This window comes from Notothenia rossii (assembly GCF_949606895.1).
Source record: "Notothenia rossii genome assembly, chromosome: 1".
NCBI lineage: Eukaryota > Metazoa > Chordata > Actinopteri > Perciformes > Nototheniidae > Notothenia > Notothenia rossii.
Window position 1 is genome coordinate 83,546,065 of NC_136912.1, and position 26,128 is coordinate 83,572,192.

At 37.9% G+C, this 26,128-nt stretch overlaps 3 protein-coding genes across 4 annotated transcripts; 2 read left to right on the top strand and 1 right to left on the bottom strand.

The window, feature by feature from the left end:
- Positions 1 to 11,922, top strand: prkacba (protein kinase, cAMP-dependent, catalytic, beta a). 2 transcript variants are annotated; one of them, XM_079657792.1, is made up of 10 exons: positions 1 to 354; positions 3,525 to 3,586; positions 3,911 to 4,039; positions 5,412 to 5,510; positions 5,826 to 5,908; positions 6,087 to 6,213; positions 7,276 to 7,371; positions 7,905 to 8,027; positions 8,297 to 8,461; positions 8,900 to 11,922. In XM_079657792.1, exons 1-10 carry the CDS (start codon positions 309 to 311, stop codon positions 9,023 to 9,025), a joined length of 1,056 nt encoding a protein of 351 aa, XP_079513918.1. In that variant the 5' UTR covers positions 1 to 308; the 3' UTR covers positions 9,026 to 11,922. The 2 variants fall into 2 exon arrangements, with proteins under 2 accessions (XP_079513918.1, XP_079513917.1); XM_079657791.1 differs by lacking the exon at positions 1 to 354 and adding an exon at positions 416 to 1,972.
- Positions 11,923 to 13,152: 1,230 nt separating this feature from the next.
- Positions 13,153 to 16,143, top strand: samd13 (sterile alpha motif domain containing 13). The gene is made up of 5 exons (XM_079680014.1): positions 13,153 to 13,340; positions 13,686 to 13,805; positions 14,492 to 14,534; positions 14,649 to 14,760; positions 14,849 to 16,143. Exons 2-5 carry the CDS (start codon positions 13,778 to 13,780, stop codon positions 14,990 to 14,992), a joined length of 327 nt encoding a protein of 108 aa, XP_079536140.1. The 5' UTR covers positions 13,153 to 13,340; positions 13,686 to 13,777; the 3' UTR covers positions 14,993 to 16,143.
- Positions 16,144 to 17,179: 1,036 nt separating this feature from the next.
- Positions 17,180 to 25,513, bottom strand: uox (urate oxidase). The gene is made up of 8 exons (XM_079679999.1): positions 25,356 to 25,513; positions 24,176 to 24,388; positions 23,326 to 23,442; positions 22,939 to 23,017; positions 22,342 to 22,528; positions 22,020 to 22,143; positions 17,532 to 17,615; positions 17,180 to 17,435 (listed from the first exon to the last, which is right to left on the bottom strand). The coding sequence occupies exons 1-8, from the start codon at positions 25,374 to 25,376 to the stop codon at positions 17,361 to 17,363; spliced, it is 900 nt and encodes a 299-aa protein (XP_079536125.1). The 5' UTR covers positions 25,377 to 25,513; the 3' UTR covers positions 17,180 to 17,360.
- Between the last annotated feature and the right edge of the window lie 615 nt (positions 25,514 to 26,128).

Below are 26,128 nucleotides of genomic sequence, written 5' to 3' on the forward strand. Positions count from 1 at the left end.
GTTCTGTGGGTATTCCCATATGACGTGAACGCAGCACAAGACGACAGCAGGCAGAGGTGAAAAGTCTGGATCATGTTTTCATTCCAGCGGAGGAATACTTGAACCTCAAAGGACATTGTAAATAACGATCATCTGGGCGGTTAGCAAAGCACGTCGAGGTTCGGTCCACAAGGAGAAAACATTAATGTTGTTGTTAGCCAACCCGCTAGCACAAGCTGATATTTGTTAGCTAGCTAACGGAGGACCCTGTTAGCTAACGGCCACCATCATCGCTCCTAGACAGCTGTGCATCGCCCTGTCTTTCTACGATGGGAAACGCAGCAACTGCCAAGAAAGGCAACGAGCAAGAAAGCGGTGAGTACCTGAAAGCCATCCAGCTAGCTTGTTAACCATCTATCATGAAGTCAGGGAGCCTTTAGTAGTGTCCAGTGTTAGCAGTCAGTACAGTAACATGGGCTGCAGAGAATAACCATTATTGGTATCGTACTCTACAAGGTGTGTTAGCTCCCTCGTAACGGTGTCTGTTTGCTTATTCCACCTGGTGCCACAGATGATGCAGCTACCTAGTTCTTGAAAGTGAAATTCGAGCAGACATTGAGGTCCTCCTAATAATCCTGTTGAAGGTTTCCCACATGCAGATACAAATAATTGAATCAACAAAATGAAAGATGTTCTTAATGTTCACTCTGTACAACTGAAGTTATCAATGCACCATGTTTAATTTCCAAACTGTTTTTTTCAGCTGCCTGGAGCATGATAACATCAGCAAACATTGGTTGCTACTTAAGCTACATATAAGGCCTAATCAATGCCAAGTATAACGACTGGCAGACAAGTTGGCTGCTTAATGTGTTTAAAATGTGCTATTGATGTTAATGATAAACAAGTGTTTTTTTGGTTAGGGCCTACACAATGGCTTAAAACATTTTCTATTCAACCAACAAGTTAACTGTAAATTACATTGTTATGCTTCTATTTCTGCTTTCTTACAGTGACATTAACTTGTTTTCTTGATGCTATAACTTAGAGGAAAGGTCGCCCGTCCTAGTCAAATTACACCTGTCCAATATCAATTTTGCAATTTGAAGTGCTCCATCAATCATTTGAAAGCAGAAACCGGAGGGCACTCTGTGGTGTCTAGTGAGCATTTGCCAGTAATGACCAAACTAATCCACTAAACTGTCTGTCTGGAGCCCTGATCTTGGCCTGCTTTCTCATTGGCATTAGTCCAGAAGTTTTACAGCCTCAAGCCACCTGTAGTTTATGTAGGGAGGGGCTGAGGGTTTTGTACAATAACATTGTCAGTACAAAACAGACCCACATTTGTGTAAAACAACTTTTTTTTCTAGGTGAGGGTTTGTTCATAAGGTTGACTTTTAAGCACAGGGCAGAGCTCCTTGAAGCACTGCATTGTTAAAGTTTACCACCAGAGAGCAGGATAACCTTGAGGTAACTTCCCTCTAAGTCATTCAGTTGGTGTTACAGGTCTACTGTTCCTTATCAGCACTCTGAATGCACCATAGCTGTGTGATTTTTCTGACATAACCTTAGGAGGCTGGCCTGTGTGCTTCGCCTCCTTTGTATACCTTTGTCAAAGCAACGTCACATTGGAGACCTATTAGAATTTTCCACACCATGTAAAAGAGTAAACATACAGTTGTCCGCTGAAACTGAAGCAGAGTACTCGAACAGGAAGCTCGACTTTATGTGGTTAGCCAAGCATTGCAGTGCGCTCGGCTACATACAGGAAGTTCGTATCACTCGTTGGTCTTGAGGGTGAAAAGTTGTCTTTGCCTGTGAGCCCTTTTCGTGCCGCGCGCCTCAGGGAATTTGTCTCAAATGGCCCAGGGAAAGGACCAATCCTTCGCAAGCCGCCTTTTCCATAGATGTCGTAAGAGTAGCCAAGAGCAAAAAGGAGTAGAGAGTGAGGTGCCTCATATCTCTGAGTTCACCATCATGTGGGATAAGTTCAGTAAGTGTGATGTGTTGCTTTTACACAGATCTGCAGCTTCGAGCAAGACAAGTCTCGGCTTGCTTTTCTAGTTCTCGTATGTCGGAAAACTATTTTGATGAAGCGTATTTAATAACCCAATTGCTGTTTGAGTCTAAACTATTCTAAACTATTCAGGTCTGTTAATTGGTTAACATTTGATTAAGTCGTTTTTATTTGTAATATACATGGTTGATTATTAGTTTGTTGGTTCTTTAGGCACACATTCCTGATTCACCAGAGACATCCGTATTAAGCAGCTTTGTAGGGGAAGCCATTTGTGGTGCTTCAGTCGCTTGCTTCATCTTTGTCCTTTCATTTGTATGTGCTGCAAGTTTAAAATGTGTTTTACGTGTGCTTATTACAATGTCCTTTCAATCACTGTTTTGTTATAGTCTTTGTGACAGATGTGTAGTGTATGATAATGAAAAACCTCTCCAATTCTGTCAAGAAAGAGAAACTTAAAAGAGAAAATGAGGTATACATATTGAGGAATACCTGATGTAATTGATAAGATTTCAAACTCTATGACTTAGTTTTAGCCATTTTTTTCATGTTTAGTGATAGACTTTTATAGAAGTTTTCCAACCCAAATAGTGGTGTTGTTAAAATGTAGAATATTGTATTCAGGTGTTAATTGTCTTCTTCAGTGTCATTTTGTTCTGTGTTTCATTTAAACCACTTGAATCTCAAATGTTCTTGTTTTAAGCTCTTCATAAATGTGTCTTCCTCTCTTTCTCTTCTCCATCATTTCCATCCATGTGGGTGAATGTTCCTGCAAACTCCTTGGTGAACTGTAGAGACTTTTGGTATGCTAATTATTCCATGAGCGATCCTTAGTCACAGAGGATAGTCTTTCAGCAGTTTAGGCCTACCAGGCTTGTATTATCCTTCATCTTAATATTACAAAGATTGAGGTCATTTGGGTAGCCGGTTAACATACAGCTTCCACATAGTCCTTCAATGCCAGGTATTGTTTAAATTAGCAACTTCATACCAAGTGCAACACCAACTAGACATTAGATACCTGCCGTGACTCTGTGACTTTGGACATCTCATGTCTGCTGTGACTTTCACAATGCACTCTTTCTACTGCCTGCACTGTGGCCTCAGTTGTGTTTTGCATTTTGCATTTTGTTCTCTGCCAGTATTACTGCCTTCCCCACTTTACTTCCACCTTCTCCTGAAAGGGATGCAGAATAGCTTGTCTACGAATTGGCCATTTCTGTAAAGTCCACAAAAAAGCTCTTTGCATCGCTTTAAGAATTAGAATATCCTACGTGTGGTTTTAAGTCTTTTTTTAAGGAGATTTTATTTTGTTCCAGTTTTTTTAAGTAAAGTCCTGCATCCCCAGTACTTGACATTTGCCTGACCTTAAAATGCCTTTGTTTCCCTGAAAATATGAACTGCCTTTGTTTATTTTCACAAACATGGTAAAGTGCCCCAGTTTGTTTTTTCCCCTTAAAATGTTAACTGAACTTCTGTGAAAACCAAAATACTTGTCGATAAGTCACACTTGTGTCTCTTTTTACAGTGAAAGAGTTCTTAGCTAAAGCCAAAGAAGATTTTTTAAGAACATGGGAGAGTCCACCACAGGTAAGTTGTTCCTTGTGAATAATTTTCTTTACAGAATTCAAACTTTAATTTCATTTAACTCACTGGACTTTTCCACGAGTGAACACCAATATGACACTTAGACACTTTGTTTAACCACTTCCTGCCTTAAATGTTGTTGACTGAAATGCTTACTGATTACGAAATCTCCATTCATCTTGTGTTTTTACTCTGAGCTTCACGGAGGCAAAATGTTGTTCCAGTTGGATCGATTAGAGAGGCAATTACACGAAACTGATAAGCAAAAAAGGAAGCATTCAAATCACAATGTTTCTGTCTTCACTTTGACTGATAATCTTTCCACAGAGCACAACTGGCCTGGATGACTTCGATAGGTTCAAGACTCTGGGCACTGGCTCATTCGGGCGAGTTATGCTTGTCAAACATAAAGAATCAAATCAGTTCTACGCCATGAAGATCTTGGACAAACAGAAAGTAAGTGTATTTCTTTAAAGAAAAACTGTTCACCAATCTCAAAGACAAGTGTTGTAAATCTGGATAGTCTGTGAAAAGCAAACTCCTGCATGCAATTTTAGAACTACGTAAATGCTGTGCATCTTGTAAAAGGAAATGGTACGCTTCCTCTCATGCACTAAGAGCGTGTTATCGTTGAAAACCTCAGATGCGCTTCACATTAGAGTTTCGATTTTAAATACTGATGTGAGAGTTGTGGGAGGAGGTAAGTGTGTCCTCTATGGGCTGCTCATGTAGCGGTGCACTGCTTCTTTGAATTTCACATGGTGGAATTAAAAGATAAATATGTCTGACTTTCTGTTCCAGCTGAACTACCGTCTGCTTTCTTGTTCTGTTTTCTTCTTCACCCTTTGTATGGGGAACCTTTATAACCAACACATGTCTTTTTTCATTTATTTATTATTCTGTTTTTTGACTTTTTATCCCACTTGCTACTACGGTACTAATAATGTAATAATAATAATAATACATTTATTTCATAAGCGCTTTTACAGGTGCTCAAAGTCGCTTTACAGAGGTAGTAAAAACAAAAAAAGAACAATTAAATATCGTAAAAATCCCATTAAAATCTAGCCAGTTTGAAGGTGGTGAGGTCAGTGCAGTCTCTGATGGGTTGTGGGAGTGAGTTTCATTTGACATAGGTGCTGACCATTTCCCAAAGTATGCTATGCAATTTACAGGTTTTTAAACGTGAATGTATTGTATCTCAGGGCGGCATTGTTTTCCATTCAGATGTTTCACTATGCAAATTCAATTAGAAAAACATGCCTGAGACACAGCAGGTATTTCATTAATTGTCTTAGCCAGCTGTTATATAAGTGTGTGGTAATGCAGTTAAACTGGATTGTGTTCATGTCTGACAGTCCTTTTTAAACCAAGGCCCTAGAATTTTTTTTCCTTAATGATAGGTTGAGTTCAGATTAAACGCCAACCAGATACAAAGATTGTCAATACAAATGAGTGAATAGAAAGAAAAATTGCACTTTTAACCATCTTGCAGTGTAAAAAGTCAAACTGAAAAAGAATAGAATTGAATCTCTGGTTTATTACGTCTTCAGTCTGTACAAGTTGCTTTGTACATTTGACTGAAATCAAGGGAAACTGACTGTCCAATCCAAGATAATGTAATGCATTGAAAATAAATCCTTCATATTTGGGTGGAAATTAGCAAAACATGTGTGTTTATTAACTTTTTTATTTGGCGTAGCTCTCTTTTATTTACTTTAGATTTTGCTTTGATTGAACTGGAAAATAATGCAATACACTCAATTATTAGAATGTCTTTTGCTTAATATACACTTAGTTATAATATTGTGCCTTGTTTTCTCTTCAGGTGGTGAAGTTGAAGCAGATAGAACACACACTAAATGAGAAGAGAATACTACAGGCCGTGTCTTTCCCCTTCCTCGTCAGATTGGAGTACGCTTTCAAGGTACATTCAGACGCCTCCTCCTGCAACCAACTACATGGTTACCACATTACCACTGTGTTTATATGTTTCATCAAGACATCCAAAAGTAATCTAACAGACCTTTTGTGTTCACCTGTCACAGTGCTAAAGCTGTTACAGTACAAATAGCCAGGCAACTTCATGTGATGTAACAACAACCTTAACAGAATGGGCACCCCCATAATACTTACATTGTAAACAGTGTTTCATTTACCCACGTGAAGAACTCTTATAATTTAATATGTTAGCAGTGGTTTTGCCCTGGACTTAGTTTTTGTTCTCCTTTTTAATAAACAGGACAACTCGAACCTCTACATGGTGATGGAATACGTGCCGGGTGGTGAGATGTTCTCACACCTCAGACGTATTGGAAGGTTCAGGTATAGAGCACACATTAATGCTTTTATTTTTGTTTTATTTGTTATCATGAGCACTTTATCTGACACTAATAGCTGGACAAAGCTGTGAAAACCATATCTGTAAATGATTGAGTTTGCCCCTTCACTCAGAAGAGAACTGTGTTTATATATATTTCTGTCTTGACTGTCCTTTTTACAGTGAAAACCATGCGAGATTTTATGCAGCTCAGATAGTACTCACCTTTGAGTACCTTCACTCCTTAGACCTCATCTACAGAGACCTGAAGCCTGAAAACCTGCTCATAGATCAACATGGGTACATCCAGGTAAACAGTTCATGTAAACGTTGTAAAATAAAAACATAAACTGAATGCAAATGTTTGTTGTGACTTTGAGGGTTGAGTGGAAAAAATGGTTTAAGCCCCTGTCACACTGTCCCGAAATTGACACCCGATGGACACACGATAAAGGAAATGTTCAAATTCGGCTGTGATCGTAACAACATCGGGCCATTCGTGAGGGCATCTTAAGCTGTATGACCGCCGGTGGAGTTTCTCAGGCTCCAGCAGCAACTTCGGGAGCGGTGGCAAAATCTTTGGCATCACAAAGCATTGCCGAAGGACCATGTGAAGGTTCATTTTCGTGTTGACTTCGTGTGTGCATTTTGCCCTTCGTAAGGCATTCGTGAGGGCATCATAAGCCATCGTATGACCGCAGGTGGAATTTATCAGGCTCCGGCAGCAACTTCGGGAGCGGTGGCAAAATCTTTGGCATGCCAAAGATGGCTTAAGATGCCCTCACGAGTGGCCCGATGTTGCTACGATCAGAGCCGAATTTGAACATTTCCTTTATCGTGTGTCCATCTGGTTGTTTTATTGCACAACAAAATCATGTAAACATATTATGTGAATAACCCAATTTGTGTTCTGTGAAACTGAAAAGGATATAATATATTATTTTGAAGGCGAGTTGACAGGAAGTTGTTGTTGCTATGGAAACAACATGACGGAGAAAACTTAATATCTTCTACATATAAAGACGGATAAAGTAAAGAACAAAGTCGGAAAATATCAGTACAGTATCATAGTACTTTATCATAATTGTTTGTGTTACTTTTGTTGTATGTCTTAAATGTAATGTAAATGTTGCCTTCGTGTGTGGTTCGGGGCCATCTTCGTGCGAAATTCACAATTCCATATTCGTGTGTCCATTGGGTGTCAATTTCGGGACGGTGTGACAGGGGCTTTATGAACGAAAAACTTTGGTTTGGATTTTCTTTTTTAAACTGAAAATCTGGCGTGAGCTTGTGCTGATAGACGTAAATGTAGTATATGTTAATTTTGTCCTTAGTTTCTTTTCTTATCGTGCTCTTATCGTTCTATGTTCAGGTCACAGACTTTGGCTTTGCCAAAAGAGTAAAAGGCAGGACCTGGACATTGTGTGGGACTCCTGAGTACCTGGCTCCAGAGATCATCCTCAGCAAGGTGAAACGGTTATACCCAATGTAGCCTGCATGCATGTTATGACATTAGATTTAGAAAGTAATAAAACAGTAACTCCAGCACAATACATTTTACATAGTTTATCTTTGTATTCATACTTCACAAATTAGTATTTGAAACTAGCAACACTTGTAGCTAGCTGCAGTTTACGCCGAGCAGAAACAACTGTCTGGTGATGATTTAGGATGTATACATTTACATCCGCCATAAAATCCAAAAGACCTTAGTGCGTCAAACTACTTTGTGTATTCAAATTGGCTGACGATTTTAGGGATACAGTCACTAGTCATATGATGTGAATGTAAAAACCCACAAACTAAAGCTAAGTGTAGAGCCAACACAACGGAAAAACGGTCTCTCTTTGTGAATACCTGACTGCTCTGTATGTCTCAAACCTTTCTGACTGTCATCATCAGTCATTATCCAAGATAGTTAGTCAACATTAAGGTTGAGGCAAGCCTACAGTCTTTTGGAAATATTGGGGTTTTTTTTATTTCGGTTTCTGACTCTTCCAGGGCTACAACAAAGCTGTGGACTGGTGGGCCCTTGGAGTTCTCGCCTATGAAATGGCTGCTGGTTATCCTCCCTTTTTTGCTGATCAGCCTATCCAGATCTACGAAAAGATTGTGTCTGGCAAGGTATGCAGAGATACACACACACACACACACACACACACACACACACACACACACACACACACACACACACACACACAGTCTTAAGTTTAAATATAATATTGTCATTATGCCGCTGCCTTGAAACCACAAGTATCAACTTGCCTTTGTTTCTCTAGTATTGCTTTTTATATGTAACCAAGTATGTTATAATAAATAGGCGGCTTTCACACATGTTTTTATATAGATTGTGCTTGTTAATCCAAAGTGCCCTGCTATTTCTGCTCCTGTAGGTGCGATTCCCCTCTCACTTTAGCTCTGACCTGAAGGATCTGCTGAGAAACCTCCTCCAGGTTGACCTGACAAAGAGATTTGGCAACCTGAAGAATGGTGTGAATGACATCAAAAATCACAAGTGGTTCGCCGCAACAGACTGGATTGCCATCTACGAGAGAAAGGTATGATTTTATTGTGACATTACATGTTTCTGATGACACATCTGTTACTGTTCATCATTTAGTTCTTTAGTAAATATGATAAACAATCATATAAAAATCATACACAAACCGTAAAGCTTAAATTGAAGGCCGAGTCTAATTTAAACTATGAATCCCTTTTACTCGTTTGTTTACACATTTTGACAAATACACAGGTCTTAATCAGACATTGAGTACCCTTGTCAGTATCGACATGCTTAACATTATTAGATCTTCCCCAATTCCATTTAACGGAAAACCCTGAGCACCAAAGTATAATTCATTCTGATCTACCGGCATGGCGACTTCCTACCTTTTGAAGCTGTCATCTGCATCTTATTCACAGTAAATAAACAACAGCCCTAGTGTGACCTCGGTAAAAATAATGATCAAAAAACAATTTCTTGTTTTCATTCTTAGGTTGAAGCCCCCTTCTTGCCAAAGTGCAGAGGACCAGGCGACACCAGCAACTTTGACGACTACGAAGAGGAGGACATTCGTGTCTCGCAAACAGAAAAGTGTGCAAAAGAGTTTGCTGAGTTCTAGTGAGTGGGCAGGAGTCCCATCAGGGCTCACGTGCTCCGGGATATTTGCACTCTCCTGAGGGTTAAGGTGGAACTGAGGCCGTCACGTGTTCAAAACAAATGCCTCGTTCCTTCATCCCACACAGCTGAATGAGGTCCTTCTTGCCATGATCCTGCGTGCAGTTAGCACTAACCTATACACAGGCACATTATGCAGACACCCCTCGTGCTGCGACACATAAATACTAGACCACGTGCTCATCTTCTGTCTTTTTGCTTTCCTCTTTTTACGTTTGGCACTTTTGAATAGCCTCCGTCCTTAATGATTCAATTCAAATAATTAATTCAAAAGCAACATAAAAATCAAAAATAATTGAATGCCCTTTTTCAAATGGCACAAAGAGTGGTTGATTGATTGATTGGTTGATCGATTGATTGATTGATTGATTGATTGATTGATTGATTGATTGTATTAGCTGGTATTGCACATATTGTGATTTAAGCTTTGGGAAAATAGAAGGATTTTTAAATTTATTTCTAAAATAGATGTTTGCCTGTTATCTGTTACATACCTGAGTGTGATTCAGGGTTCTGTTTGTGATTAATCACGGACACTTCAACACATAACAATATTCATCCTTCTGGTGTCCTTAAGACCTAGATCCTTGTATTTTGTGCATCTAGAAAGATACATATATGAGACATAAGATTTTGTGTTGTTAAAGCATGACCACATTTCCAACAAAGAAACTAGTGTTTATTGAAGAAACAGTATCACTGATGCTGGCTTCTTGACGTTTCAGAGTTTCAGCACTCGGGCATTGAATCCTTGAAGAGATGGGTTAACAGTCACAGGTGTTATTATGGAGCAGAAACGTGTCAGTGCTTATTCAACTCAATTATAGGTTTTCTTTATCCGTATCTGGTTTCATCTTAGATAGAGTGGTATTATATGAAAGGAACAGAATTATATATTTTTCAGGTACAACTTGGTTTCACGAGAGAGTAAAACGGAAGGGATTTGAGTAGTTACTCCACACAACAGGTCACCTGTCCTTTATACGGCCAGAACTGTATGAAGTGCATGGACATGGCGTCTTTAAATAGCTGAAATGTAAAACATTTTCTTGAGAGTATGTTGTAGTAGATGCAAATAAGTGTTGGTCCCAAATGTCCATTCTGGGTTGCTTTTCAATTTAGTTTTCAAATGTTGCTTTGAAATAGCACTCAAAAGACATTATGTTACTGCCATATTTGTTTTAATTGTATTTTTACGTTTGCATGTTATGTTTGTACAGCAGTGTCACAACAAGCGTATAGTGCCCTGAAAGATTTCCCATCTTTTTCTTGTTATTTTCTTGTGTTTGTGTCATGGCCTGTGACATTGGAGCATTAGATAGGCAATGTTTATCTGAGTGACATATTCCCCAGCATAATCCCACTAAAGCAAATCTATACCATTAATCATGAAATGTTAACAGAAAACTGAAATATCATAACCTATATAAGTATTCATTCATCTTGGGCATCACTTTGTTGGAACATATATTTACCTCAACTATAGCTTGTAGTCTCTTTGCATCATGTTTAACCAATTTGTACACTGTGATGGAGCAATATTTGCTCATTCTTCCTTGCAACATTGCTCAGGCTGGGTCAGGTCAGTAAGAGAACGTTAACATACAAAGACATTTCTGGATTCTGGCTTTTGAAGAAAATTGTAACTTTTCATTGTAAATCACTCCTTTTTAAGTTGTTGTCTAAACATATTTAATACATATTTCCCCCCTTTAACACAAATCTAGGTTGTATGAGGGATTTGTCTATACTGAGCACCATTCTTCATTTCCTATGAGTTCTGACACATTGCTCCTTCCTTGCTGCTGGAATGTATTTCAGTTTCTGCAAACTCCTCACTGCGTGACAGGTTGACTTAGTGTTTTTAATAGGTTATCATACAATCTGTTTGTGAAAGGTTCAATACCTACAAAGCCAAGGTGTCCACTTGTTAAACTTCCAGATGTCAGAAAAGTCCTTAGTGCTCCTGCGATCCTCTGATGTCCTCGGGGGGGTCAGATGTTGAGGTCATTCCTGCAGGTCGGGCACTCAGGGTTGAAGGGGAAATCAAAGTTTTTGTTTGTGTTCTTGTTGCAAACAATAATGCATCATTGACAGTCTTTCAATTTAACATCTCTTAAGTCTTCTGAAACGTTGATCATTATTTGACATGGTGCTCAAGTGTATGTAGATGAACAATGCAATTTAATCTAGTTCAACAATCTTTGACAACCAAATGTGAAAAGGTTTGGTGGCTGAATCCTTTTTTTAAGGTACTGATGTATATTGTAATTGACTATGCCTGAACTTTTATTCATATATTGAGCACATGATGTGATTTTTTATTTAGCCCTGATTTCATTTTAAAGGCACAACTGTTTATTATGCTATTTTATATTTAAATTAGAGATGTATTCTAAAACATATTTTTAATTATTTAAACTCACAAAGTTCTCAGAATATATAAGAAAACGTCAACTGTTGTATTCAGAAAAGTGCTATGAACAGTTAATATAATAGATTATTTATTTGTACCATGCTTTTTTTATTTGCCCTTATTCAAAATAAAATGAAAATATTTAACACAGTGATGCCACTCAAGCCTATATAAAATTGTAGCCTATTAGTTTAACTTATTTTATTATTTGTCTTTATTCTTTTTTTCCTTTCTTTATTTGACTTGAAATTACCTTTTATTAAAGGGTGTCCAACATTATTTTCCAAGTTTGAAGGATGAACAGAATGTAATTGCAGAATTTGACATTTTTTATCTGGAAAAACTTTGAAAACTGGGAATTCAGCATGTTTCAATCCAAACTGCCTGTGTATAAATCCTCCCATAAAACATATGTAGGAAATCTACAGCTCTTCTTATGTGTCATTTATATCCCATGTGTGTAATAATGTTTGTCATATTTGATGTAAATGATGGCATTTTTCCCTGAACCATTTCACACTCCTGACTGAAGGAAATCAGTTAATGACTTCTTTGTAGCTAGTCACACATGCCAGTATGGGATCAATAATCTGAAATGTGTCTGTATTTAGTTTGTGGGATATTGTGCACATCATTTAAAAGGCTGACACGTTTTTTCCCACCTATATTTACTTGTGTTTGCAAGGGGGATATACTTTGCTGTAGCAGATTTTATGTAACAAAAGATATGTCACTATAATAAATTCTTTTTATGAAAAAAAAAACTCTAGTTCTCATTTATAACACTCCGTTCGATGTCTCACTATGGGATGCGCCTCAACGCGTATGCAAACAGAAGCATCAATCTCATTACGCCAATCCTGATTGGCTGGTGATCTTGACGTCTACGTCAGGGAATCCACCCACCCTTTAAGTAGCTTGCGCTACGTCGCAGCGTCATTCAAACTCCTCTTCTCGCTTCAGAGCACATCTCAAAGATATGTTTGTCATCAATGTGCTGAGAAATGTTGCTTTGTTTGCTGGAAAGTAGCCAAGTACATTTACTCAAGTTATGTACTTAAATACACATGTGAGGCTCTTTTACCCGAGTATTTTCATTTTATAGTCATTTAAACTTCTACTCCACTATATTTTGCAAGCAAATATTGTACTTTTTACTCCATTACATTTACTAGTTACTTTATAAATTCAGATTTTAACAAACAATATTTAGGAAAATACTTTTAAAAGATAATTATTTGGTATAGATGAAACCATCCAACCTTATACTTAAGTAACTAAAGAGTGGCTTAACAGAAAATGTATGCAGCATTTTGTTTATGTTGCTGACACAAGATATTCGCTGCTTTTACTTTAAAATAATGTAATGTATTTTTAGAGTTGTTGTTGAGAGTCCTTTTACTTACATTTTCCTCGTCGTACTTGAATACTTGTACTTGATGCAGTACTTTTACTTCACATTGAGTATTTTTACAGTGTGGTATTGGTATTTTTTCAAGAACAGAATCTGAATACTTTTTTCCCCAGTGTTTATGTGTAGTAAGCATAGACTGTACATTGTAATAAGTCAGCAGGAGTTTGATCAGGCTCAAATACAAACGCTGGCGTTGAAACAAAAAAGAACTTCACTTCCCATGATTCTCTGCTGTCGTGGGCGAAGGAAGCTGAACCAATGAAGAGGGGCTAGTTGCCTTTAGTTGATTAGATCTAGATTTTATCAAATGAATATCGCCGTTTATTTATTTGTAAAATATCCCCGTGAATAGAAAACGTTTGTGTCCTCCTTAGAACGTGTCTTGCTCGGACGCAGTGTTTTTGTCAAAGAGGAATCATCCTAAATAAGGTAACTGTTCTGTGTTGTATTAGCAAACCCAGCTAACTATAACTGTTAGCTTAATACGAAATACGAAGAGGCAGCGATTAAATAATATCGTCTTTTATCCAGACGTTTTTTGTATACTGTTCCTCAACTCTGACAATTGAATAGCCTTTTCTGCTTGATTTATATACGTGTCAATTAAGGCAATTGTATGTTATATGTAACGTTATTTTTATTGCAGCTAATCGTGAGCTTCTTATTTTCCAAGCACTGCATCCCTCCCTAATGTCAGTCATCGACACAGTGCTAGCTTTGTTTTGGTCTCGTGCCGTGTGTTTTTTTTACTGTTTTATTTTAATTGTATTGCAGAGAAGAGACCTAGTGAATGGCAGACTGCGAAAGAGAAACAAAGATGGTGTTTGAGCTGCCAATCCACTAAACTCTGCGAGAGAAGACATCTGATGAGAAATTACTGCAACCTAACAGATTGTAAGAGACTGGTGCATTGTGCATTAGGGCTTTAACTTAAAACCACATCGGCTCAATGAGAACACGTTTCCTTAATCCCCAGCAGTGTCACCTGCTGGGAACAATGGTTTCTGTTTGAGAGTAACAGCAGCTTGTATTGAAATAAGATGTATACATTGATTGATACCTTACCTCCTCCTACGCTTTGGTATCTTAATCAAGCAGTACCGTTTAAATGAGCCTCCCTCTAAAAATGTAGATTCATCTATAGACATTTTGTTTTGTATTTGTGTTGTATTGCCTGTTTTGTAGGGCTGTTACTATTGATTGACAATGATTTAATTTGTAATCCCTGTTTAATGTTATAATTATTTTTCGCTTAATAGTTGGAAATTATTGAAAATTGCCTATAGTGAATTTTTTTTTCAGGGTTATAACCAAATTCAATTTACGAAAAAAATATTAGTTTGATCCTAAATCTAATTTATTCTACAGCTTTGAATTGCTCTTCGCTATCTTTGATTTTAGATTATTTTTATTAAAAAAAAAAATCCATTTTATTTTCCTATCGGAAAAACATTTTGACACCATTTAAGGAGAATTTGTGATGAATGTTTGACTTTGCATTGTAGTGTGTGCATATTATAATGCATCTTTTGATTTGATGATTGCTATTGTTTTTATATCTTCTCCATTTTTGTTGACAGCCGGCATGGAAGACAAGGCAAATGGCTCTGTTGACACAAAAAGGTATAATTTTCAATAAGTATAATAAATAGTTTATTGTTTTTGAGTATTTGGAGGAACTGTTACAGTTGAAAATGCTTGCACACTAATATGAATACCTTCACTGTGACCTCACAGCCCAGTGGAGAATGGACAGCTGCCGGACCCTGCAAACTGGGGGGTCGCCGACGTTGTCAACTACTTCAAAGCAACAGGGTTCGAGGAGCAAGCGACGGCTTTCCAAGATCAGGTTGGGGGGCTCTTCCTGCTCAAAATGTTCATCACATGATTAAAGCAAACTAGGATGTCAGTCAAAAATGTCTCTCTCCGCCTGACAGGAAATCGATGGCAAGTCTCTGCTGCTGATGACCCGAAACGACGTCCTGACGGGGCTGTCGATAAAGCTAGGCCCTGCACTGAAAATCTATGAGTATCATGTGAAGCAGCTGCAAACCCAACACCTGAAGAGCAACGCCTCTTAGCACCTCCCCCCCCCCCCCCCCCTCCCCCCCCAAAGCTCAGTGACAATCATCGCGTCAAGAGACCCCAGGTTAGCTGCCACTTAACTCCTCTGGCCACAGTGGCACCTTAACAGAATTTGAATGCTGTATGTTTTATAAGCTCAGAGCCCAACAAACTGGTTTTCTCAGCTGTTTACCCTTTCAGCCATTGTTATTTCTGCTTGAGATTTGTATTTTATAGTTTGTGAGTTTAATTTTAAAGAAAGAAATGTGGGTTGGAATTGTTTGCCGACATGGTGTGTGTGTGTGTGTGTGTGTGTGTGTGTGTGTGTGTGTGTGTGTGTGTGTGTGTGTGTGTGTGTGTGTGTGTGTGTGTGTGTGTGTGTGTGTGTGTGTGTGTGTGTGTGTGTGTGTGTGTGTGTGTGTGTGTGTGTGTGTGTGTGTGTGTGTGTGTGTGTGTGTGTGTGTGTGTGTGTGTGTGTGTGTGTGTGTGTGTGTGTGTGTGTGTGTGTGTGTGTGTGTGTGTGTGTGTACACACGTACACTACCAGTTAAAAGTTTGGACACACCTTCCAATATGAAGTTTTTTTATTTATTCTAATTTGTTCTACTTTGTAGGTTAGTACAGAAGGCATCAAAACCATAAAAGAACACATATGGAATTATCTAGTTAACAAAAAAGTGTTAAAAATCCAGAATATGATTTTTATTTGATATTCATCAAAGTAGCCCCCTTTTGCCTTGATGACAGCTTTGCACACTCTTGGTTTCTCTCATTCAGCTTCATGAGGTAGACACCTGGAATGGTTTTCAATGAACACGTGTGCCTTGTCAAGAGTCAATTTGTGGAATGACTTGCCTTCTTAATGTGTTTGAGACCATGAGTTGTGTTGTGCAGAGGTAGGGTTAGTGCACAGTGGAGAGCCCTATTTGACTACTGTTGTAATCCATATTATGGCAAGAACGACTTCACTCGGTAAAGAGAGACGACCGTCCATCATCACTTTAATAAATGAAAGCCAGTCGATCAGGAAAATGTCAAGAACTTTGAATTTATCCTCAAGTGCAGTTGCAAAAACCATCGACCGCTATGATGAAACTGGCTCTCATGAGGACCCCCCCCCCCCCCCCAGGAAATGAAGAGCAAGAGTTACCTCTGCTGCAGAGGATGAATACACAAGAGTTACCAGCCTCAGAAACCGCACATTAAAGCACCTCAGATTAGAGCCCACATAAATGATCACAGAGCTCAAGTAGCAGACAATCTCCACATCCACTGTTCAGAGGAGACTGCATGAATCAGGCCTTCATGGTCCAATTGCTGCAAATATCCACTACTGAGGATGAAGAACAAGAAGAAGAGAATTGTTTGGGCCAAGAAACACAAGGACTGGACATTAGAAAGTGGAAATCTGTACTTTGGTCTGATGGGTCCAAATGTTTGATTTTTGGTTCCAACCTCTGTGTCATTGTGAGACGCAGAGAAGTCGAGCGGATGGTTTCTGCATGTGGTTCCACCGTGAAGCATGGAGGAGGAAGTGTGATGGTGTGGGGGGGCTTTGCTGGTGACACGGTTGGTGATTTATTCAGAATTCAAGGCACACTTAACCAGCATGGCTAACAGCATTCTGCAATAAGCAGCAAAATATAAATCATATTCTGGATTTTTTTTTGAACACTTTTTTGGTAACTAGATAATTCCATATAGGTTCTTTTATAGTTGTGACTTTTGACTGGTACTGTATGTGCAAAGTGAGGTTTATACGGCGGTTTATAAAAACAAGTATTTGTATATAAGATATATATAGTTGAAAACTGTGTATGTTGTCGTACCCGAACCCTTTGATACTTGCAGAAAATCATTCTGGAATATCCGTTTTGCCCTAAATCACTTTTTATGCTCTAATCTCTGCAGCTGAGTCACTAAAACGTCCTTAGCATGTCACAGTGAAAACATTTTTTCCCCAGACACAAGTTTATTAAAGGCCCTGTTCCTGCACACCTACATATCTAGGCTCGTGGCTGTTTATAAAAAAAAAATGTATGTGTTTATAGAATTTTTATGTTCCCACCTGTGGTGCTTTCAGTATTGTCAAATAGACAGCTGTTTAAATTGTGTATGACCAATGAACATGTATAACATAACACTGGAGATTGACCATCTGAATCAAAGATTTGCAATAAATGGTGCTCTTTTCTCACAAAAGAACAATATTAGTAAAGTCATTTATTTCATTATATTTACTTACAGATAAAGCCAGAATCATGTTCGGATATCTTGAGTTGTAGTTAATATTTTGTTGTCAGGACTTTACTATTATTTGATCAAGTAGCTTATTTAGATTGATACGTAGATCAGAGCAGTAGCATTTCCTGGTTTATAGGTGCCTTCACAGCTTGGCTTTCTGTTTCCTACGGACCGTCCCTGTGATGCTGCCTGAAGGGTTATCCAAGGCAAGAAGAACCTGTGAGGGGAAAAGCATTACAGTAAGTAATAGTAAATAATAAAAAAACTAGTAAACAACTCAGCTTAAAACATATTTTTGTATAACAGAGCTTACTTCATCTTTGTTGTTGATCCCCATTTTCGTCATGTCTATGGTGATGTAATGCTGGTTGGGCATGACCATCTCTATTTCATCAACCTAAAAGACAGAACACTTACAGCATGAGTTTGTCTGAATGAGCTTGTTGGGCATGTGGCATAATATTGAACTCAACATTGTTTTATTGGATGTTAAACAAATCTACAAATGTAAGTGCTTAAACTATGCATTCCTTTATCTGTTGTAGATGCATGATACAGAATGTGTACCATACAGTCACTGATGTTGTGTGCAAAAGTAATCAGGAATGTTTAACCCACTTATTGGAGTTATTGTCTTATGCACCACCTGTGTCGAGAAACTCTGGTCGCAAAATAACCTTTCTCAAACTTTTCCATGTTGAGGCCTCGAATGTGATTATTGGGCTTTGAAAGTCCTTGGATTATATGTTTTAGTTTAAAAGGAGTCGAAGCCCATTTTTCTTTTTAAATGAGTATTGCGGACAATTTGGTATGTTCATAATCCGTGTATCTACCGTCCAATTGTTTTTCTTTATTAAACACGTGAACGGAAGAGCGTCTGAGAGGCGTTTTTGCTTTTTGCTTTTTACCTTACTGGAGCGAGGGGCGGGGCGAAACTCACGGAAGTGATTTCAAAACAAAAGCACTCGTTTGCTAAAATCACACTTTGAATCACTACAGTATCCTGCTGAAGGAACGGTGATTATTATAAACAAGGGGAATTTAGCGATCACAACGAAAACGGCTAAGACATATATTGAGCCCAGAAAATGAATGTTATTAAGGGCTGTAAATATAATAAGCCTCTGTCTAAAATAGACAACATTGTTAAGAGATGTAAACTATACAGCGGTTCTGCACTGCGGTCACTCAGCCGTCTCTCGAGTTTGCTTTTTCAAATCAGCCGCTCTTTATTTTTCCTGCTATATTTGACGAGTGATACAAATATTTGTTACCACAAGTTCTTAAGGAAACTGACTGTTTTTGTACTCGGTTCTAGTTTGACTTCTACCACAAATACAATGAAGTACTTTTACTGTGTACTTTGTGAGTAATCCTCTGTCAGAGTCCCCTCCATAATGCATGTTTTTCTGCTATCTTTGATGAATGATAAACATATAATTTTACCATTAGTTCTTAATGAAATTTATACTGTTTGACTTTGGATTAGTTAGCCTACTACTTACAATACATTGAAGTACTTTTACTGTGTATTTTTTGAGAAATACTCTGTCAGAGTCCCCTGCTGAGAACAAAATCAAGCCACTTCTGCTAAGTTTGAAGAGGGAATTCTTTTTTGTTGCCATTAGTTCTTCGTGAGATTGATCCTGAGAAAAAGAATGCATGTTTCTCTGCTATTTTGAATAAGCGTTAAAAAACCTTTCTTTATGAGACTGATATTGCTGGACAGAGTATTTTAAGAGGATGGTAGACTGCACACTGACACACTCTGTCACTCTTGTTGCCCTCTTATGATGCTGCTGTCTTTTAATATATAATTATTCCTCCGCCGCTAGTTTGTACCTCGCAGATTCTTCAGTCTCATCAGCCTCATCCTTCCATCAGGCCCAGTCAACGCCTCCAGCATACTTCCAGTGTCTGACTCCATATGATATTGTCCTGATGCTGTAAGGGTGATGCCCCCCCATGATCACAAAATGAACCCTCTAGACTGAGTGCCAAGGACCTCATATTATGTCTGTCATTAATATTACATCACCCATTAAAACAATTTGCTTTCTTTTTTCTCTTCTCTTAACTGAATAGCCCTGTCTTTAAGTATAATACAATGTAAAGTCAATTTCCTGTACCATTTGAAGGCTTCAAAACAGGCATTTTTACTGTATGTGTTTGGAGAAATGACACAATCAATGGCCCAGAATTGTACTTTATAAACTATGAATCTTGTGGTGCTTGAAGAATTACACACTGGTTAAGCCGGCCAGGTATATGCCTTTTTTGGAGCCCTTTTTTGCAATATTTATTAAAATGTCAGTAGTTATTTAAACAAACCACTATCTGAGGATAATACAAGCAACCATAAAACACCCTTTACTAGAGCCATTGAAGCCCATGAAGAATGTATCCTTTCAAAAATCTTTTCAACTGCTGTAAGTTAAGGCACTGTCTGTGCAGAACATTTAAAATATTCTTCATTTCCAGTATTTAAAAAAAAAAGTGCTCAGAAAGACTGCATCAATTATATATGTATGTATATATATATAATATCAATATTTGTATTAACTAACCAAAGTCAGTTTAAATAGCGGGCAAAAATGGGTTAATTGCCATGCATGTGGCGTTTGATATTTACGTTCAATTGCAACTATTTTAGGCAGAAAAACGTATATTGACCAACACTTTTAATTTACTATACTATATCACTATAATTTAGAAAGGGTTTTGTGAGAAATTATTTCAAAAGTAAACTTATTTTTCATTTTATATTTAAATTTGAAATGTTTGCACACAACATTATTAATACATTTGTATCAATTTTTTTAAATTATGAATCCATTTATTTTATTGTATTTCCTTGAGGCTGGGGAAGATATCATGTAGTTCAACATGCAAATGTTCTAATGCGAGTAAGTAAGTATAACCTGAAAAAGGAAATAAAATATGTTTCATAGGAGGATGTGGATTTATTTTCTCTCAGCTTGTAATTACACAATCAAACAATCTATAATTTAGCTCTGGCCTTCACTCACAAAAAAACATTTTGTTGAATTGGACACATTTTTCAAAGCTCTACTGACTGACATGCCATGACTGGGACTGATGGAAGAATCTGCGAGGAATGAAATAGGAGCAGAGAAATAATCATATTTTAAAAGACAGCAGCATCATAAGAGGCCAACAAGAGTGACAGAGCATGTCAGTGTGCTGAAGGATAGACCAGCTATCCAGGCCAGACTATAGACTTTCCAAGGGGTAAAAATGCTGCTGCCGGAGTACTGACTGGAAATATTGCTGATATCAAGTCTACCATCCTTTTAAAATACTCTGTCCAACAATATAAGTCTCATGAAGAAAGGTTTTTTTTTTTAACGTTTATTCAAAATAGCAGCTCAGGAGGTCATTGACAGAGGAGTACTGGAAAAGTACACAGTAAGTACTTCATAGTAGCCTACTTGTGGGGGTAGTTTCACTAGTACTGAGTCCAACAGGATCAATCTCACGAATAACTAATGACAAAAAAGAATCCCCTCTTCAAACTTAGCAGAAGTGGCTTGATTTTGTTTTCAGCTGGGGACCCTGACAGAGTATTTCTCAAAAAATACACAGTAAAAGTACTTCAATGTATTGTAAGTAGTAGGCAAACTAATCCAAAGTCAAACAGTATCAATTTCATTAAGAACTTATGGTAAAATTATATTTGTATCATTCATCAAAGATAGCAGAAAAACATGCATTATGTAGCCTACTATGGAGGGGACTCTGACAGAGGATTACTCACAAGCAAAAAGAACCGAGTCCAACAGTGTCAGTTTTCTTAAGAACTTGTGGTAAAACATATTTGTATCACTCGTCAAATATAGCAGGAATAATGAAGAGCAGCTGATTTGAAAAAACAAACGCAAGAGGCGGCTGAGTGACCGCAGTGCAGAATCGCTGTATAGTTTAAATCTCTTAACAATGTTGTCCATTTTAGACAGAGGCTTATTATATTTACAGCCCTTAGTAACATCCCTTTTCTGGGCTCAATATGTGTCTTGGCCGTTTTCGTTGTGATCGCTAAATTCACCTTGTTTCCCTTTGTTTATAATATTATCCCCGCTTTTGTTTTGAAATCACTTTTGTGAGTTTCGCCCCGCCCTTCGCTCCAATGACCATTAGACCATTTAGTAAGGTAAAAATCAAAAAGTAGAAACGCCTCCCAAACGCTCTTCCGTTTACGTGTTAAATAAAGAAAAACAATTGGACGGTAGATACACGGATTGTTCATGTACTGTTAAATTCCTGCTTAATTCTTTTGTTATTTCTTAAAGTGGACCTATCATGCTATATTTGAATAATATACTGTAGGACCATACCTATATAAGGCATATTTATACTTTTTATTTTTCAAAATACCAAACAGATGCATTTTAGCCATTCCTCATTTCGCTCAATTTAACACTGTCTTTGCATGGGCGGATTCTGTGAGAACAGCACCATCTACAGGCCTGGCATATGTACTACAGCGTCTCCAGCGCTTTCGAACGGCAATGTCTGTGGCTGTCTCCACCTGATTGGTGGAGTTGGCCCAATAGCCGTAGCGCCACTTCTGTGACGTCCTAAAAAGGTTCAAATCTGGATCAGTCTGTATCAGATCCGTTGGGTTGTGTTTTCTGACACTTGGTGAGTTCCCTGGAACACCGGGGGACACATATTCATGTATAAAAGACGTACAAAAGTGCATTTTGCATGATATGTCACCTTTAAACAAATTATACCTAGGGGTTTGATATTAATCTTGTAATTGAGTATGTGTACTTACCTCAGGAATTCGATCCAGGACCAGAACCTGTGTTTCATAAAGGGTCTTCTGCACAGAGGGGGAGAACTCTCCAAGATCATAAGGACCAGCAAACTTCTCAATGATCGTCTCCTTTACACACTTCCTATGAGGACAGCGATGTGAGTCATTACATTAGGAGATTATTATTCATTCACTTTTAGTATTTCTTATTTTCCTTTTATTTTGTGTTCAGATCTCATAACATTTGTTTTCTTCTTCTTTGACAGATAAAGTTACAGGCAACTAAGATGTGAATTGAAGCCTAATTGTGTCCTACACAACTCTCTTCACAGATAATTACCATGCAGCATCGAAGTTGATATCCTGACTCTTGCTGTAGCGCCACCTAGCCATGACAGAGGTGCAGAAACACCTGTCCTTGGTCTCTTGCAGAGTAGTGAAGCGGTCTTTGTGGAAACCCTCAAAGCCAGACTGGGTGGTTTTCAGCAGCGTCATGTTCTTCACCCCGCTGTGTACCACCGGGATGCCTGTGCACAGAGTCAGTGAGTATGCAGTTATCATAAACATCAGGTAACATTTGGATATGACTGAAGCCCTTCATCAGCATCAGTGATATGCAGCAATGCCAATCTCATAAAACTCATCCGTTTATAATAATTCCAAAACATCTAAACCAAATAGACTTTAGTTCAAACTGGACACAGATCAGGCCATGGCATCCAATTACTCCAAATCATTTTTCACATGTACTTCTTAGCTAGTAAAGTCATCGAGGGTGCGACAAGATAACACCGTCTGATCCTAGCCCAGGCAAGTACAAAGATGGTTTATCTTTAGAAGTTTAAACTCAGTCACATGAGATTTATGAAGCCCCTCACAAAAAAACTAGGAAATGGATTTTTTTAACTATATAAGGTGAAGTGGGTGTTGTGCTTACCATTGAGATTCTGTTCAACATCACAGAAGCGACAAGCTTCAGGGCTAAAGATGAATGCATGAGCATGCTCTACCCCATTCTGAAAAACCATACAACAACGGCAAACGTGGTGAAAATCATGTTCAAATTATTTAAGGTGTTCATTGTGTTGCTTTAGAAAATAGAAATGATGGAAACACATGGCAATATGTCATGCCCAAAAAGCATGTCTGAAACTGATTATAATGACCACGGATTAACAATTATTTCCCATCATCCATCAGTGATGCTTGGTGTGCTCTGAGGTTAAAAAGACTTTAGTTCTTTAGTGTCATTGGTTCCACTTGTGCTTTTCCCTTCATGAAAAGTAAAATATCTTATAACTGATCACTGAACCCTGTGCTTTACCTTTTCCAACCGTCTCCATGGAGCCTCCTCCATGTGAACTCTGGCCTTCAGCACATGGTTGAAGGAGGTCAGGAAATGATGACAGATATCCAGAGAAAACTGCTCAATGGTCTTAACCTGAACAGAGGAGCATAACAAGCATGCTGTAAGTAAAAGCATCTAAAAATATCTAAATATTTAACATAAAGGAAGATCAGGGTTTTTTAAACCTTGATTGTATTTGATCAGTGTGTGTTTGCGTCAACGGTGGACAAGGTTCACTTTGGCAGTATAGTGAGGTAAAATAGTGACTTTAGTAGAAGTCTCCTAGTTTAAAAAAAATGCTTTCTGAATATACAAATAAACCTTTAAAAGGAGCAATAAGGATATGTAACAGAACAGTTTGTTTACATGAAGGCTGCTGAATTTCTCCCCAGACTTTTGTGTCACTGCATTTAGTTCAGTTTAAAACTGCCTGACAAATACATAAATATTTGTCTTCTCCTGAATGTGAAAAAAGGTTTTTTTTCCCCAACCCAAATGAATGCACACTGCCAAGATTATTTTCACTTTTCTTGTCAAAAAACAAAGATAGCCAAGGTAGGTAGGTAAGGGGTTTAGATTTGTATGTCAAAAGTATGGCAACAATTCAACCGTGTTCCTATCTCATAAGAATTACATCTTAACAGTGACAGAGAAATGGGATGATAACAACACTGTTTTTGTAAACAATTCAACAGAGTGGAGAGTCAGGTCCCAACCGCCCTTTGTTACTAACAACGGATAGACGTTGTTTTTAATGGAGTGATAGAAGTGTGACACGAGTAGAAAGTGGAAAGAGTGTAGTGGACGGTCTGGAGGAGGACCATACCCCCTTGAGCTTAGCCAGGCCATGGACGGTGTTTTTGATGGTGTCGGTGGGGATGATGTCTGAGTTGTCTCCAGTTAGATAATCTTTGCGGGATTTGAGAGTGAGCTCCACGTCAGCTTTCAGCTCGATGATGTAGTGATGGCTGCCCTGTCTCCTGATCACCAGCACCTTCACTTTGTTCTTGCCGTAGCCTGTACGCACAAACTCCACATTCTGCAGACACAGAGAACTTTGGTTTCCATTCATACTGCATGTTTAATTATTAGTGTTTGCAGGGGGTTTTATTTACTAGTGTGTCACATTTGCTAACATCCCTGTGCAATTAGATTTCATATAGGAACGGCCATGTAGTAATGTTCATAACACAATACAAAATATACATAGTTTTAACTTTTACATAGTGTTTGATGAAGCAGAAATGACACATTTAGATGTAGCAGCCTCATGTGTCAACCTGGTATCCACAAAGGGACACATTTAAAATAAATAAATCAATATTAACCAACATTAAGATTTAGCTCAGGGTCTCTGCAGATTCTCAAAAAGTAAAAAAAGAAAGAAAAAGGTATTGAATTCATAAATCTAAAAATAACACTTTAATGTGCAATAAAGTTCCTTAACCAAATACATTTTCAAAGTCTTTTAAAATGCTTATACGTCAAAAGACATTGCAATTTCTAACTGCAAAATAACTTTTTTTTAAATAATTTTGTAAATGCCTCTTGCATTAACATGGTGCAGATCAGGACATGCCTCATATATTAAATGTTTTTATTTGTATCTGCTAGCAAACAGCTACATAATGAAATAGTTCATTTTGCAATAAATAATTTTTCCTAACTATCAGTCATGAATGCCAATTCTTTCTTCAATTTTTGTGGGGTGAATTTGGTCTTATATTTAATTCAGCGTTGCATTAATACATTCTTAAATATGCCTTAGGCTGTAAAAATGTATATACTCTTTGTTTACAGCATCAGGTTAGACCAATAGTTTGTGATTTAGACTTTACTTTATTTATATGTATGAGACATGTCCACTGGTTTGTCCCACAGTCGCTCCATGGTCATTCACCCCAAACCTGAGATAACCAGAGCTGAATAATTTAAAGTGTCCTCTTATAGAGTATAACACCTCTTATCTCTTTGTTTTAATTTCTGTAAAAATGATGAATGATTACCTGATCTGAAGCCGCTGCCATGGTAACTTTCCTTCCTTCACCTGCTGCCTGTCTGTCCTCTGTTCTTCCAGCAAAAGGTGTCACTACCCATTGAGGAGGATTTTGTAGAGAGGGCGGGGCCACCTTTGCTCTTTTCTTTTTGTTATTGAAAGTTTCATGTCAGGTAATGTTCAACCCGTCTTACCCGTTGCAACGTCTGTAATTCAAATTTTTGGCATGCAGATGTATACACCCAACACACCCTCTCTTGCTTTATTACACACACGTGTAGTTGCAGAGAAGACCACAAGTACATTTCTTATCAATAAATACAGACATTTTTGTTGTGTTGTATTCTAAACTCACTGTGGTTTCATCTATCAGTGTGTAAAGCATTTTTGCATTTAGTTGAGTTATTTGTAATACTACATATATGTAGATCAAATTTCTGGTTGTCAGATTTTGAAATACGTAATAAATAAGTAAGCCTATTTTGTTAGATAACTCGATTGTCTACCATGTTTAGCTGTAAATGAACCAATGGTTGGGCTGATGGTTTGGAAGCTCCATAATATGGTTAAAAACAAAATATCAATATGATTTGCACATATTGTATTGTCTTTGGATACATATTTAATCTAATTTATTTGCCTTTGTGTATCCTTTTAATAACGCGGCTTTTTACATGACTCGGCTGTTTGTCTTGTTTACCATTTACAGTAAACTGTATTTTTCAGAAATGTTTGGTTTCTAAATGTTCTGTGTTAAATCAGTTTGACACCAAAAAAACTAAA

Coding starts and splice junctions, on each gene's coding strand:
- prkacba (XM_079657791.1), top strand. CDS start 1,840: ATGGCCCAGGGAAAGGACCAATCCTTCGCAAGCCGCCTTTTCCATAGA. Junction 7,372..7,904: donor CAGAGATCATCCTCAGCAAG/GTGAAACGGTTA, acceptor TGACTCTTCCAG/GGCTACAACAAAGCTGTGGA. Junction 8,028..8,296: donor AAAAGATTGTGTCTGGCAAG/GTATGCAGAGAT, acceptor CTGCTCCTGTAG/GTGCGATTCCCCTCTCACTT.
- samd13 (XM_079680014.1), top strand. CDS start 13,778: ATGAGAAATTACTGCAACCTAACAGATT. Junction 13,806..14,491: donor TTACTGCAACCTAACAGATT/GTAAGAGACTGG, acceptor TTTTGTTGACAG/CCGGCATGGAAGACAAGGCA. Junction 14,535..14,648: donor GGCTCTGTTGACACAAAAAG/GTATAATTTTCA, acceptor GTGACCTCACAG/CCCAGTGGAGAATGGACAGC.
- uox (XM_079679999.1), bottom strand. CDS start 25,376: ATGGCAGCGGCTTCAGATCAG. Junction 22,144..22,341: donor ATCAACTTCGATGCTGCATG/GTAATTATCTGT, acceptor CTGTCCTCATAG/GAAGTGTGTAAAGGAGACGA. Junction 17,616..22,019: donor TCCTGGATCGAATTCCTGAG/GTAAGTACACAT, acceptor TCTGTCTTTTAG/GTTGATGAAATAGAGATGGT.